Source organism: Bos indicus x Bos taurus, chromosome 10 (assembly GCF_003369695.1).
Source record: "Bos indicus x Bos taurus breed Angus x Brahman F1 hybrid chromosome 10, Bos_hybrid_MaternalHap_v2.0, whole genome shotgun sequence".
NCBI lineage: Eukaryota > Metazoa > Chordata > Mammalia > Artiodactyla > Bovidae > Bos > Bos indicus x Bos taurus.
Genome location: NC_040085.1, coordinates 81,596,493 through 81,611,655, shown reverse-complemented (window position 1 = coordinate 81,611,655; position 15,163 = coordinate 81,596,493). Strand labels below are relative to the sequence as shown.

The 15,163-nt window shown below is 52.6% G+C and overlaps 1 protein-coding gene across 2 annotated transcripts in view; it reads right to left on the bottom strand.

Annotated features, from left to right (window-relative positions):
• Positions 1–515: 515 nt before the first annotated feature.
• Positions 516–15,163, bottom strand: part of ESRRB (estrogen related receptor beta) — a 186,308-nt gene continuing 171,660 nt past the window's right edge. The window contains exons 6-7 of one of the 2 annotated variants that reach the window (XM_027552505.1): positions 10,087–10,356; positions 516–4,180 (exon numbers count right to left, since the gene is read on the bottom strand). In XM_027552505.1, coding sequence (XP_027408306.1) covers positions 3,936–4,180; positions 10,087–10,356 — 515 coding nt within the window. In that variant the 3' untranslated portion in view covers positions 516–3,935. The remainder of the gene's footprint in view (positions 4,181–10,086; positions 10,357–15,163) is intronic. The other variant, XM_027552504.1, reaches the window with a different exon arrangement.

Sequence of the window (15,163 nt, the reverse complement as noted above, 5' to 3'; positions counted from 1 at the left end):
ATCCAATGCAGTGAGTCCAGGAAGCCCATATAAGCTGGGATGTTTTTACCTGCAACAAAAAGCATCCTGATACAGTCCTCTTGCTTTCTTTCAGGCCCTTCCTTCTGCCTCTCACAGGACCTGAGTGTGCGCTGAGGGTACAACACAAGGGTATCCTGCACGGTCTGTGTCACATGCATACATACAGACGCACTTCAAAGTCCTAAGGCAATGGATTGTTTCTGGTTCACGTATATCTGATGCTCCATTTTTCTGACACAAAGGAAAATAATAAAGGGCCTCACTTTTATTGTTTCAAAGCCTGAAAAGAAGTAGACGGGATTTTCAGACCGCTTAATTTACATCCCTGAATTTTGCCGCTGAACACATTTTAATGCCCATTTGAACCCCCAGAGAACCCTGAGGCCAAGTTGGTTCTCCCGATGGCCTCTCCTAGCATCAGCCTGAGACCTGCAGGCAGTGCTGTCCAGCGGACAGCCCGCCAGCCAAGATAATGTGTTAAGAGACTCTCTTGATAGGCTGTTCCTTATTTATTAGATTCCAGATACATGGGACCAGGATGGGAAGACTCCTAGGGCATTTGGGAGAACACATACAGAGGTGGGAGTATGTACAGGGGTGGTGATGCAATAAGGGACCATCATTTTAAAAAATATATACATCTTAAGAAGCCATTCCAGCCACATTATCCTTATTAGAAAATAAAACAATCTCCACATAGTGCTTTTCTTTGGTGCTCTTCCGTGGCATGGGCCTCTGTCCCCTCGCCACAACCCCCTCTGCCTTCTGTTGAGGGGCTGGGGGGACCCTGGAGGGAAGGGTGGCCCCTGACCCAGGGGGCGGGTGCAGACTCCAGCTCCTCTAAGGCCCTGCCACTGCCTCCCACCCAACATCCTGCTCTGGTCTTCCTACTCGGTTCTTAAATTGTGCCCTGGGAATCACTGAAGCTTCCTCTGTACCAAAACTGCGAGCCCTTATCAAGGTTCACATGTGCCAAAGCCAGTCTAGAATCTCGAGAAAGTGTGGGGACACGGGCACCAAACAAAACCCAGCCAATACCACCTTCTCTGTGGTTGGATTTTTTTTCCATTTTATTTCTTGGTTCATTTCAATGACCTGTATCATGAGAGTACAACTGAGAAGGGTTATGTCCTCTTTACAGATTTCCAAGGAACAGTGGATTGGGGGGGAAAACTTCAGTTTTGTTCTGTTTAGGTGGGATGGGGTGTCCTAAACTCTCCTCGCTTCACATCCTCCACTAAGTCACCCCCCTCCCAACCTCCTCCCCACTTCCCAGGGAGGTCCCAAAAGCTGGCTAGGCTCCCAACTAAGAAGTTGGCCTGTAAACTTCTCTGAATGCCAATGGATCCATCAAGTACGCACCAGGGCCTTCCCCACTGAACAGACTTCTCATCGTTCCCGGTACATTTCCTGTTGCCATGAGAGTTTTTTAATGTAAAAGCAGCAGCCACCTCAGTGGCACCAAGCCATCAGGATCATGGCCCACCTCTGGTATAAAGGGGCTCTAACGCTGGCACACTGGCAGATGCATGAGCTCCGGCAAGGCAAAGCTGCCCTGTATATGCAACAACCACCGCCCACAAACCACCTGTTGCACTGTTAATCAGAGGTGCTTTTTCTAGAAAAGATGGACAGTGACGACCAGTTGTGAACTAGCCCCTGCAGCGGCTCACAGCTCAGGTCCTCACGCTCGAGCAGTGACTCTAACACAGAACGGGGGTGATGAGATGCGACCCTCTGCTCCCTGCCTCCTTGAGCACACAACTCAGTGAGAGGCTAAGGGAGTCAATGAATGGCCCCCAACAGCTAAGCAGGCCTGGGTTTTACCCCTGGTCCCTCAGAGGCACCTGCTGCATCTATCCGCCCAGATCAGAGACTGCACAGGATGCTAGCAGCACCCTGGATCATTCCAGTGTTGCCAGACAAATGACTCTGGCCTTGAAGACCCCATAGACAAAAAAGGGAGGGAGCATACTTCGCTGGTCTGTGAAGTCTCTTGGAACCCCTGACATTTTCTCCATGAAGGTATCTGAGAGCAGCAGATGGGATTTAGCCAGCTCTCATGCCTGGGGTGACCTTAGCACATCCTGGAAGAAAAAGTTCAGAAGGAGCCGTGTCTGGGTGTGGAGAGGCAGAACCAGCTGCTTCCCTCGGAAGGCTGCGAGGCTGTGGAGGAGGATGCCTGGCCTCCTGGTCCTGGGGCTAGGTGGGTGGAGCTGCCTGCCTTTCAAAGTGACAAGAGGTCGGGGGTAGAATGTGTTGGACTCCCTGGGAAAGTGTCCCTGGCAGGATTGCTCTGATCTCTGCTTTAGAAGACAGCTGATTGGATGGATGCTTGAAACTCCTTCAGCCATGGGAGGTCCTGTAAACTGCTCTCAGCCAACCCCATGAGCCCCAGATGGTGTGTTCAAGTTGCCCTCCCCCCAGTCCGAGTGGGTTATAACGAACTTTCATAGCCGCTCACTGAAATGGGTGACCCACTGTTCCCATTCGGCCAGGACTGGACGGTTTCCTGGCAAATAGACTCTCAATGCCAAAACGGGTCCTGGGCAAACTGGGGTGGTTGGCACCTTACACAACAGCCTGATGGACTGGTAGGGGGTGGGGGTCTCCTGCCAGAAAGCTGGCATCTGAGCACCCGGGGAGCTACGCTCTACCTCCTTAGTCCAAGGATGGCGGGTGCAAACCCTCCTGCAGCACTGGCTCACCCTGCCCTTTGGAGGACAAGGGAGGGGGCATCCTGGTGTCCACTGATCAGGCAGGCTGGTGACCTCTGTGGAGCCCCTGTCTTCAGAGTTCCCTTGCCTGCTCATCTCTGCTTCTGGGCCTTTCTGTGCTCAGCAAAGCTTGGTCTGGGCCTCTCCCTATTCCACCCGGGTCCTCCTAGAGCTGCCAGCCTAGAATCAAGTGCCCAGGGTGCCCTCGGAGGGGCCAGGTCCCTGCATATCCCTCAGTACCCCAGGCCCACCTGCTCTGGACTGCCCCCAGGGAGCAGGAGAAGCCTGCAGAAGAGGGGGCGCTGGGGCGTGGTGTCTTGGACCCTGCTCTGCTCTGAGCCAGCACCGTCCCCACCTGTGGGCCCTGAAGTCTTGGCTGGTGGAACCCACAGTGGGGGTGAGCTCTGAGGTCGGGCAGGAAGTTGCAGTGGGGTTCCTGGGGTGCCGGGGTGGAGAGGGAGGGGACCCTGGGGCAGCAGTGGAAGGCGGGTGGGGGGCGCACCAAGGGGGCGGGGTGACTAGGAAAATCCAGGAGCTCTGGCGGCTAGTCCCTGATGGTGAGCTGGGCTGGCCTGGGAGCCTAGGTGAAGATTGGAGGGAGGAAACCTTCTGGACTGTGGAAGGCGTGGGGCCTCCTGGGGGGCAGAACCTCAGAGTAGGCAGGGCCTCTGGAAGAAAGTACCTGCTTTCTGGGAGAGGAAAGCCTCCGAAGGTATACCCCCGCCTGAGTATGCCAGAGTCCTGGCACTAAACACTGCCCGCCCAGGCCGTGGGTGGAGGCCGGGATGGGTGGGCGGGGATGTCGGAGAAGTGGTTACGAAATGTATGTGCTGCCTCCTGCTGATCAGGTGGGGAGAAGTTGCCTTTCCTCCTTGGTGGTCTCCGGCCTCAGGGGGGAGTGAGCTCTGGCCCAGGCCTTGGCATTGCCATGGCGGAGGAAAAAAACACAACATACCAAATGAAAAAAAAAAAAAGAGCCAGTTACAGATGAGCCCCGCACCTGCCTTTCCATCCCCGTACCCCCCGCCCCTCCAGCACCCGGGACTCTGCACACAGCCAGGAGGCGAGGAGCCCCTTCCGCCGCGACGGCTCACGGCCATGATACAGGACTTGAATGTTGAGGCTGGTGGCTGTGGAGGTGTTTGCGTCGGTCCATCCGTCTGTCCTTGGGCGGGAGTCCGTCCGTGGGCCGGGCCATCAGACCTTGGCCTCCAGCATCTCCAGGAAGAGTTTGTGCATGGGCACCTTGCCTTGCAGTTTGATGCTGTAGAAGTGCTGCACCGCCTTGGCGGCCGTCTGCCGCAGCAGGGGCAGCGTCAGCAGCAACTTGCCCGTCCTCCGAGGCTCCTCGTGGCGCTGGCTCAGCTCGTAGTCCTGCAGCGCCTCGTGCAGCAGGTCCTGCAGCTTCTGGACTGCCTCCAAATCCTCGATGTACATGGAATCTGTGGACACAGTGGGGTGGGCATTAGCGGTACGACTGCGGAGCGCAGCCCCGGGTGTAGGGGGCCCCCATCACTGCTTTCAGAGCCTTCCAGACCCTCACGTTACAGAGACAAAACCAGGCTCAGAAAGGTTAAGCTACAGGTCTGAAGTCTCAGAAGCCAGTGACTAGAGCTGGGGTTCACACCCAAGGAGAGATCTGTGCCTATGGAAGACTTTTCTTAGATAACCACCAGGAGGCGGCAGTGAAGGGTTTGAACAGGAGCAGTGAAGGGTTTGCCCCAGAGGTGGGGCGGGGTGAGGGGGAGAACCTCTGGCACCAAAGTGGTGGAATTGTGATCTTGCCCCCTCACTTGCTAGCTCTGTGACTTTCAGCAAGTTGTTTCATTTGCACCTCATGTTTCTCATTTGTGAAAGGCCATAATACCTAGATCTACCTTGAGAGGCTAAATGAGTTAGTACCCATCAAGGGCTTAAAATAGTACTTGTCACAACTATGATACCATCATCACCAGAACCATCACCACTACCACCATTATCTTATACCTTCACAATCGTCAGCTTATCACCACTGTCATATCACCACCACCATCACCATACCATCACCACCGCCACCACCATACCATCACCACCGCCATAACCATCACCACCGCCATAACCACCACCACCACCATAAATACCACCACCATCACCATCTTATCACCACCATCATCAACTTATCACCATCATGATCATCAGTTTATCACCACTGTCATATCACCACCATCATCATCACCACCATCACCTCCATCATCACCATCAGCATCTTATCAGCATCATGATATCAGCTTATCAGTCATATGATGTGATCAGTCATATCACCGCCATCATCATCATTATAGTCACCATCATGATTTTATTGTTACTGCTCCCACTCGGCACCAGCTCGAGTCTTCAGTGCACTCCCTAACCTTACAGAACAGTTGTTACAGTTGCATGTACACAGATAAAGGGGCTGAGTTCTGCGTCTGGGTGCCCTGAGGTGGGGCGTATGGGGGAACTGAGATCGCTTGGCTGGACAGGTAGGGCACAAAGAAGGGAGATGCTATTGGGAGTTCTAGAAAATCCTGGGGAGGGCTTTGGACTCTGGCCATGAATTCCAAGTGAAATTTACCTAAATCGCAGAGGGGCAAGGAGGTGCCGGCCGATGGCTGGGTTACAGGTGGGTCCAAGTCAAAGCAAAGTGGAGCCCACTTCCTGGCCTCTGGAAAAATAACCCACCTTCTTCTGACATTCCTTAAAGATATTGAGCCTCCACCCTGAAGTGCAGCACCCAAGGCCTGTCCAAGGTGGGAGGGTAAGGGTGCATGTGGGTCAAGTGAACTGGAAGCTCGGGGTGGGTCACCACGGACGGCTGAGCAGGTTTCCCAGACTCCTCAAAGGAACAGCGCAGTTCTTTGCATGCTGTGTTTGCTAATTTTTTTTCCTTTCTATGCTGTGTTTGTTCAGCTACCAGACTGCTGAGGGCAGCTGTACCAACTGGCTGACCCCAGTGATGCCCTCTGACCTTGTGGCCCCTGCACTCAGCCCATGCCTCCACAGGCCCTGCCTCTTTCTCTTACGAGAACAGCAGTAGAGTGAGGTGGATGAGACTCTGGAGCCTTAGATGCTGTGTGACTTTGGCCAAGTTACTTAGGCTCTGAGATTGTTTCCTTGTCCATGACACAGAGCACATGAGGGTGCACGCCTTACAGGTGAGGGCTAAATGAGCCAGCACGTCATTAGGCACTCAGTAAGCAACTAATAAATGTTGTTATTATCGTTACTTTGAGAACTCAGAAGGCAGGAGATGCCCTTGAGGGGCTGGCCCCATACCTGAGATTCCCCCACAGTGTTCTGCTCCTTGTTGCTAAGGCAGTGAGGACTCTTCCTTTTGGCAGTTGGGGGAGAAACCTGGCTCCATTCCTACACTCTTGGCTGATTTCAGAGCATGGTCCCTGTAAGGCTGTGACCTGTCCATCCAGACCCCATGCCTCCTGCCAGCTTCCTCTCCCCATCACCCCGCCCTCCCCAAGGAGGCCAAAATTGGCAGCTGCCTTCGACCGAAAATGAAATAAAATAACATTGCAAGATTAATTTCTTTGCAATCTATCAGCGAGTCTGTATTGATGGCATTGATAAACTGTTAATTACAAAATCAATGGCTATGAATTTTTTTCTGCTGTCAAGGAGCCTTGGAGAGGCCAGGAGGGGGTGAAAGACAGCCAGCTGGCTCCCGAGGGGCTGTGTTTTGGGGCAATAGCCTCTGAGGTGCTCCGGCCCACGTAACCTCAGCAGAGGCACCCACAGTGGGTTGCCTCCAGGCAATGATCTCCTAGCCCTTCTCTCCTCCAGCTAACACACTATCTGCCTGGATGACTTCCCCCTGGCTGCTGGGAACAGGCCATGTCCCCGGAGGCTTTCAAGGCTCCCTATACCAACCCCATTCCACTCCACTCCCTTCACAGTCCTGGAGCTCCGGTATAATACCAACAGCTCTTCTAGCCTAATCTCTCAACAGGCCTGTTCTTTCTGTTTCCTGCCTGCACCTGGTCACTCCATGACTCAGCCAAGGTTGTGGGCATCACAAACTCCTCTTTTCCCACTTAGAGCTCTTGGATCTGCAGAGAGCTGCAGGATGGCCTGGTAAACACCACGGGGCCAAGAAGTCCAAGTTCCCGGCACTCTGTCGCTCACGACAAAGCATGTACTCAGGTAAGCTTGATGCTAGCTGAAGTTCCTGATGGGCTCTGTCAGTCTTTGCATGGGTGCTCAGTCACTTCATTCATGTCCGGCTCTGTGACCCTGTGGACTGGAGCCCACCAGGCTCTCCTGTCCATGAGATTCTCCAGGCAAGAATACTGGAGTGGGTTGCCACACCCTTCTTTCTCCAGGGTATCTTCCTGACTCAGGGATCAAACCCAGGTCTCCTGTGTCTCCTGCGTTGCAGGCAGATTCTTTACCACTGAGACACCAGGGAAGCCCGTCAGTCCTTAGGAGTTTCATGTGTGTGTGTGTGTGTGTGTGTGTGTGTGCGCATGCATGCACTTGGATATGCATGTGTGCATGTCTGTCTGTATGTATGTATTGAGATCAAGACAAGAGCAGCTGGCAGAGCTGAATAGTCCTCGGAGAGCCCTTGCAGTTTGTCCGTGGGGGGTGAGGTGACCACTGAGCGGCCTCCTACCTCTTCACACTCCTCTCCTGGTCCGGGCAAGCTTGAGCTCCTGGTCTCTTTCATGAGAAGTGGTCAGGAGACTCCAACAACAAGGATGTGCCCTTGAGGGTCTGGCCAGCCCTGCTGCGTCTCTCTGTGCTCCCCAGTGTCCTCTGCTCTTACTGATTTCCTCTCCTCCTCTGCCCTCGCAAACCCCCAGCCCCTCTATGACCACTGACTACAATGCCTCCCTTTGAATAGAAGAGCGTGCAGGGCTGTGAGGGTGTGAGACTCGGCTGTATGACGTGTGATGACCGAGATCTGTCCCCTACATTTGTCAAAACAGATAGAACCGGACAACACAAAGAGTGCGCTCTGCTGGCAACTCTGGACTTTGGTTAATAATAATGTATCAACATTGGCTCATTAATTGTAACAAATTACCACACTAAGCCCAGATGTTAATAATAGGGGAAATGGTAACAGGGATTGGAGGACATGGGTGGGCTGGTGTGTGGAACTCTATGGAACTGTACCTGATCAGTTACTCTGTCAACCTGAAACTGTATGAAAAAATCCCAACAGCATTAGCATTCTCTAACAAAGACTACATTGCAATTTTGGAATCCCAAGGTGTGGGTAAATGGTCTCTACAGAGGTATGTAAAATGTTTAATTCTTATTTTACATTAGTTTATTATTTTTTTTTTTAATAAAAGGGATTTGAACTAAAAAAAAAAAAAAGCTTCCCTCTGTCTATTAGGTTGGGTTTCTTAGAAGCAGAGCCCGACACAGGGGTTCAGGTGCAGGGGATTTGTGGAGAGTGTGCTTTCAGGAGAAAAGGTGGGAGGTAGGATAGAGCGAGGGTAGGAGCAAGCAAGGTAGGGAGGCAGCCTGCTTGGCTCTGATCCCACTCCAGGAGTCCAGCCTTTTGTTCTCCTGTGTGTGTCTGCCATTGGCTGAAGGTGTGTGTGGGGTGTGGGGAGTTGATGGAATCCTCCAAACAAGGCAGATAAAGGTAGGTCTCTGGTGAAGGGAGAAGCTATGAGCTATTAGCAGCAAAATTCAGCAGCTGGGGCACGGGTGTGTTAAGCTAGCGAGGGGGGTTCTGAGTGGGGCACCAACGGCAACCCCTGCCTTCTCCATGAAGCCATTTGTTAGGGGGCCAGCTGTCCTGCTTTTCCAGGAACTGCTGTTTCTCAGGACATGGAACTTCCAGTGAAAGTGCGACAGCATCAAGCAAACAAGCTGGTTATCCTGTCTGTACATCTGGAACCAGCTCTCCTTCTTCCACACACTGATAACACTTGTTTCCTCAAATATGAATAATAATGACAATAATTAATATTTATTGAACATTTCCTCTAGGCAAAGCACAGAGGTAAGTGCTTATTTAAAAAACATTTAAAAAACAAAAGTGCTCAGAGGAGGGACAGAGATGTTCCCACTTTACACACGGGACAGAGCTACGGAAGGTTGCCACACTGCTACTAAATATCACAGCTAGAATTCAAACTTGGGTCCCATTTCCACTTGACTGGGACTTGAGCAATTGACTACTACATGCGCCCAGCAGCAGAATTAAGTGTCTGCGTGCCTGACACTCTTTCTTTAGGAGAGGGAGCCTACCTTTCTCCTTCTTCTGCAATCCCCACCCCAACCCCCGGCACCTGGCCTGGTACCTGCAGAGGGCGGACACCTTCTGAGTGTGGACACAGGTTATATTTAAGCTCCCAGATAGTCTAGTCGGAAGTTGGTAGGTAGAGGCTAAAACAACTGGAGTGAAGCCTCCTTTTTAATGCCAGGAGGGTTTTCTCTCTTGGGCCTGGGCAATTTGAGCAGGAGATTTAAGGAGCCTGTATAAGCTTGGAGTTGGTTTTGGAATCTGGGGACCTGGGCTTAGGTCCCAGTACTCTTTGGCTGTGTGACCCTGGGCAATGTGCTTCAGCTTTCCAAGCCCCCAGTTTCTCCATTTGTAAAGTGGGCTTAAAATGATAAGACCGTTGCTCATAGGGTTGAATTGTAAGACAAAATCGGTTCACGGCTAATTGATTTAATAGGCTGCATACTTAAGTGCCAGGCATGTTGTAAGCATAATTTTACAGAAATAAATCCCTTCCATAGTCTTCTGGGGTGGAATCTTCTGGACTGTTTGCTATTCCCATTTTACTGATGAAGAAACTGAGGCACAGAGTGACATGAGGCACAGACTTGCTCAAGTGACAGAAGCAGGATTTGACTCTTAGCAACTGGGCTCTGCTCAAACGGTAAAGCATCTTTCTACAATGCGGGAGACTACTCGAGCCCTGGGTTGGGAAGATCCCTTGAAGAAGGAAAGGGCAATCCACTCCAGGACTATTGCCTGGAGAATCCCATGGACAGAGAAGCCTGGTAGGCTACAGTCCATGGGGTTGCAAAGAGTCGGACACGACTGAGCGACTTCACTCACTCACTCAACTGGGCTCTAGAACCTGTGCCCTTAACCCTCGTGCTGATCTGCATGGCAAGGGCCCAGCAGAGGGCTTAGGAAATACTGAACCAATGCCAGCCTTCGTCACCACCTTTGCAACTCCGGGCCACCTCATGCACAACCTTTGGTGGCAAGAAGCTCTAGCATCATCATGCCACTCCTGCTCCTTGGAGCCACCCTAATCGCTGGCCCCAGAGCTGTGCATGCTCCCCTGGGCCCCAAGACCTGTCTGAGCTCCCCTGCAGGCCCCACCCTTGCCCGTACCTGAGTTGGCCAGGGCCAGGGCCTTGAGCGTCACGAACTCCTCCTTCTCCACCTTGAGCTTCTTGTACCTGCGCACCAGCTGCAGGATGGCCCGGTAGAGCTCCAGCAGCCCCGCGAGGCGGGAGTGCTCCTCGTCCATGATGTAGTCCTCCGCATACACCAGCTTGTCGTCGTAGGGCAGCGAGCGGTACACGATGCCCAGGATAAGGATCTCCATCCAGGCGCTCTGCAGCAGGCTCATCTGGTCCCCCAGCGAGAGGTTGGAGAAGCCTGCCGGGAGAGGGGGCCAGCAGGGTGGCAGCGGTCAGGTGGGTGGGCTGGGGTGGAGGGCAGAGGGGGAGGGGAACCTCTGCCTGCCCCTCCCTTCCACCTGCTGGACTGACGGTCCTTCCTTGGTGAATGAGTCAGATGCGGAATTCATGGAAAAGACTTATGTAACGAGAGCTCAGTCAACGCTGACAGTTGTTACTGTCCTTGTCCTTGTTAGTTCTATATATTTTTCAAATGTGCGACGAGGCTTTTTGATTAACCAAAGGCATTTGTAATTTAAGGAGCTCCTGAATACATAGTAGAATCAGGAAGTGGCAGGACAGGGTCCCCTCCACTGAGAAGCTTCCAGATCCCCCTCTCTGCTCAAAGCAGGGGAGGCGTGGGGGTTTTAGAGTGACATCTGATCCTTAAGGTGGAGTCTCAGCTGTACGGAAGCAAGGGGCCCAACCAGGAAGGAGGAAATCACCTGCTCCCAGCCAGTGACCCCCTAGTGACCACAGCTGGGGCTGCTAAGTGCTCAAGAGCCCTCGGAGTCAGGGGGCACTTTATCACGGGCAGCCTATCCTCCCAGAAGTCAGCCCCGCTGGCCTGGCCATCACTCTTCACCTAATGATGTCCTAAGCAGTCCTGTATCCTGTGAGCTTGGATCATGGCCGTTTCCCCTTTGGAAAAGACCCTGATGCTGGGAAAGACTGAGGGCAGGAGGAGAAGGGGGAGACAGAGGATAAGATGGTTGGATGGCATCACCAAACATGAGTTTGAGCAAAGTCTGGGAGATAGTGAAGGACAGGGAAGCCTGGCGTGCTGCAGTTCATGGGGTTGCAAAAAGTCAGGCAGGATTTAGCGTTAAACAACGAGCATGGAGTCCAGAGTGAAAGAAGGTTAGGGGCGGGGATGGCTCCAGAATTATGACACCGTCTTGTTCAGTGTGCTCTGGAGATTGCCTGGGCTTGAATCCCAATTCCTCATTTACTACCTGTAGGCTGACCTTGGAGGAGCTGTGCTACTTCCCCAAACCTCAGCTTGCTCATCTGTGAAATGGGCACAACAGTAGTGCCTGTCTCAGAGAGCCGCTGTGAGGCCTAAATGAGACGACAATTACGCAACATACATTTACTGAGCTCTTGCTATTATTAGTGATGAGATGAAAAGTCTTCATCTGCGAAATGAGAAGGATACCCTGGAACTGAGTTACATGTGCACTTAACTTGCTGCTGCTGCTGCTAAGTCGCTTTAGTAATGTTCGACTCTGCGACCCCATAGACGGCAGCCCACCAGGCTCCGATTTAAAAGAAAGAAAAACTAAAGGAAGGAAAGAAGGAAAAGAAGGGAGCAGGGAGGGAGGAAGAAAGCTGATTTTCAAATATCTTGATTACTAAACGCAAGGCAGTAACTTCCACCGAAACTCAGGAGTGGATTCCAACACCAACTGCGCCAGACACACCAAAAAGGAAAGGTACCCACAGAGTCATGGCACCCCACGTCTGTCACGGACAACTGAGATTAAGAGATCTCCCTAGGAGTAACTCTTCTTGCGTAGGACTCTTGCTGACCTAGAACCTCAGCCTGCTTAGATGCAGGGTTCTGATTTGGGGTGAGAGGAGAACAAAGAGAGATGGCATGTAGGAAACACTTAGCACCTCCCCCCTGTACCCCCAAATTCCCCTGCCACCCCAGCCACACACACAGTCAGTGCTCAGCAAACCTGAACCAGGAAGGTGGCGATGGCTGTAGCTGTCACTGTCGTTGTAGTTGTTGGCATGCTACTGACACGACTCTTCTCCCCTAAAGCCTGGAGGTCCTGGGGGTCCCAAGCTTCCAGACTGGCCCACTGACCTGGGTTTCCACGGAGTCTACTCCACCCTCACCTGCTGTCCTGTCTCTGAGAGCCACTGTCCCTCCCTACTTTCCAACCAGTGTAACCAACCAGTGCTCAACTTTAGGGGGTTCCCAGGGGATGAAGCCCCCTTCACTAGCAGGTCCCCCGTTCCCAGTGTACACCCTTCTTAGTCTGATCACTGCGGTTCACAGGCTGATCTGTAGCCCTGGGGCCTGGGATCACCACCCGGCTGCTGGCACCCCCAGGTGACCGCCCACAGAGCTGGAGTGATTACTCTGAGGCCACGGGGCAAGCGTGGATGGCTGCGCCTTCCCGGGGGACAGGCTGTGGCACACAGGGGTCGGGGGCGTGTGCTGTCGTCCAGACCCAGCATGGGAGCAGAGGACGTGCGGCTGCCTGCAGTGGTGGGGAGAGCCGGGAGGTAATGAAAGATAGATAGAAATGGACATCCAATTTCCCTTATCGAGCCTCTGAGCGGGAGAGGCCTGGGGTGACATTAATTAACAGATACCAATCAGCCAGCATGGGTGTGTGTGTGTGTGTGTGTATGCACGGACGTGTGGACTGCACTGGGGGTGTGGGTCTCAAGGCAGACAGACTGGGAGGGAAGATGTAGGAGGTGGATGGGGCGAAATTAATAGACAATTGAATTGGAAGGTGGCAGAGAAGGAAGGCGAGCTGGGCTTCTGGAAAAGAAGGAGAAAAGACCCGTACGAGGTTCATCACTAGGAGACCATGAGCTCTGCCCCTCTGTTCACCCCACAAATACTTACTGAGCACCTACTAAGTGCCAGGCCCTGTGCTGGGCACTGGGGACAGACCGGCCAGCTTGAACCAGGGCCAGGCCCTGCCTTCATGAGCTCGGTCAAGAGGGAAAGACACACCCCAGTGTGTGTCTTGTGAGGTTTAGGGCTGTCAGAAAAGCTACCCCGAGAGGAAGGGCTGAAGATATGCAAAGGGGGAGTTTGGCCCAAATGAGAGAGAGTCCAGGCGGCTTTACAGGAGAGGAAGCTTTGGGGCCGAGCTCTGAAAGGCAAGTGGGGTGTGTCTGCGTGGACGGCTGTCACCTCTGGGCTCCTGGGAGCATGGTCTCCCCCACTGCCCAGCACCTGGCCTGCGGCAGAGGGGCTCCACAAACATTCCCAGCACAGAGGAGGGAACGGACAGACGCCACTGAGCCTCGAGTCCCGGGTGATGAGAAAACAGGCCAAAAGAACAGGGCTGGACCCTCTTAGTCCTCTGGGCAGGATTCCAGGTTGAGCTGCCTTTGCTGATCCTGTGTGAGTCAGAGACAGGCCTGCAGGGCAGGGGGTGTGGTGGAGGTGTGGTGGCGGGGATGAGTGCCTCCAGGACGTAGGGTCAGCACCTGAGGGTGCCCTGGGGCCTGTGCACACACCCCCGGCTAGGATGGTTTGGGGAGTGACTCAGCCCCTGACTCTCTTTCTCCTTCAGAAGGAGCTGGAAATAGTGTTCAAATCCAGCTGCATGCTCCGAAGTGCTGCCCGGCGGACAGAAGCGGCTTCATGTTGCAGGGATGTGGGGAGGGGGGAAATAGACTGGATATTTTCTAATATTTGAAACAGTCTGAATATTTTCTAATGTTTGAAAAAAAGAAACACTAGAAAAAAAAAAGAGAAGTAAAAATGACCTCTAGGAGACAGGAGGGGGAGGCGGTGGGGATGGACCTAAGAGTTAGTTCTCCATACACATTTTTGCCTAGTTTGATTTGCATGTTGAAGAAGTAAGATTAAATTAACCGTAACATAAAAGGCATGTTCCTATCCACCTAGCCATCTCACTGTTAGGAATTTCTCCTAGAAAGAGAAGTATGTATAAACACACAAAGGTACATGTGGAAGGGGTGTTGGCTAGATCCATTTGTAAGGACCCAAAGCAGGCAACAAGCTACACGCAACCCATGTCCTTAAATAGAAATGTACTAAATGTAATTATTAGCTAGGTGAGTGGTACATTAGAAGCCACTAGAGAGAACCACTTGTGCAGATGTGGAAAGATACCCATTGCCCAAGAAGGATGCAACTGTTAAGGGCGTAGATGCCAGAGCCAGCCTGTCTGTCGGAATCGCAGCTCTGCTGACCCCTTGGCTGTGACCCTGGGCACATTTTTCTGTGCCTAAAATGGGAATAATACTACTACTTACCCCAAGGGTTTGTTTGGGTTAAATGAGCTAATGCATAGACCACTTAGAAGAACACGTCTTAGCACACAGTAATGGCTACTAGTTCATATAACTAAATGAACACAGCAGAGTGTAAAGCAGTGTTACAGGAGGAGTCACGGTGGGGAGGGGACACACACGCGCGCAGGCACACCCACATACACATACGATGCTGCTTAAGAAAGATGGGTATTTGGAATACATCACTTCCACCCCTCTGCCACCCCTTTACTGGAAGCAGTATTCTTTTATTAAACCCAAACAAAGGAGCTGAAGCTCTCCTCCCTGCCCTTCAGCAATGCACCCTTCACTTCTGCATTTCTGTGCTGGGCTGGGTCTGCCCCTCCATCAGGTGACCAGCAATACCGAGGCAGAGGGGGCTGCTGGGGGAAGCTGCGTGGGGGGCTGCCCACTGCCCCTCTCTTCCCATCTGTCCCACCTTGAGCTCTGCTGCCCCCCCGGAAAGTTGCTTTATCGGCACCAACTGATCTAATAACATTCAGGCTCTTCCCAAGACCCCATCCCCCAGTGATTTGACAGCATGAGCTCCTAGAATTAAAAAAAAAAGAGCACATAATTTGTGGCAAGTGGAGTTCATAATCTGTTAATTTATTATCGTTTCTGTCGACCTGGAGGGCCATTAGCAGAGGTAATAAAGGGAGATATAATTATAGGATCTGAGGCCACTCCAGACACAGCTGCTGTCACTCGGCAGCCCATATTTCATCGGCCGCTGGCGTTCTTTCCCCAGGGTGAGCCAGACGGTGGCTACCTGGGCGCAGGGCAGC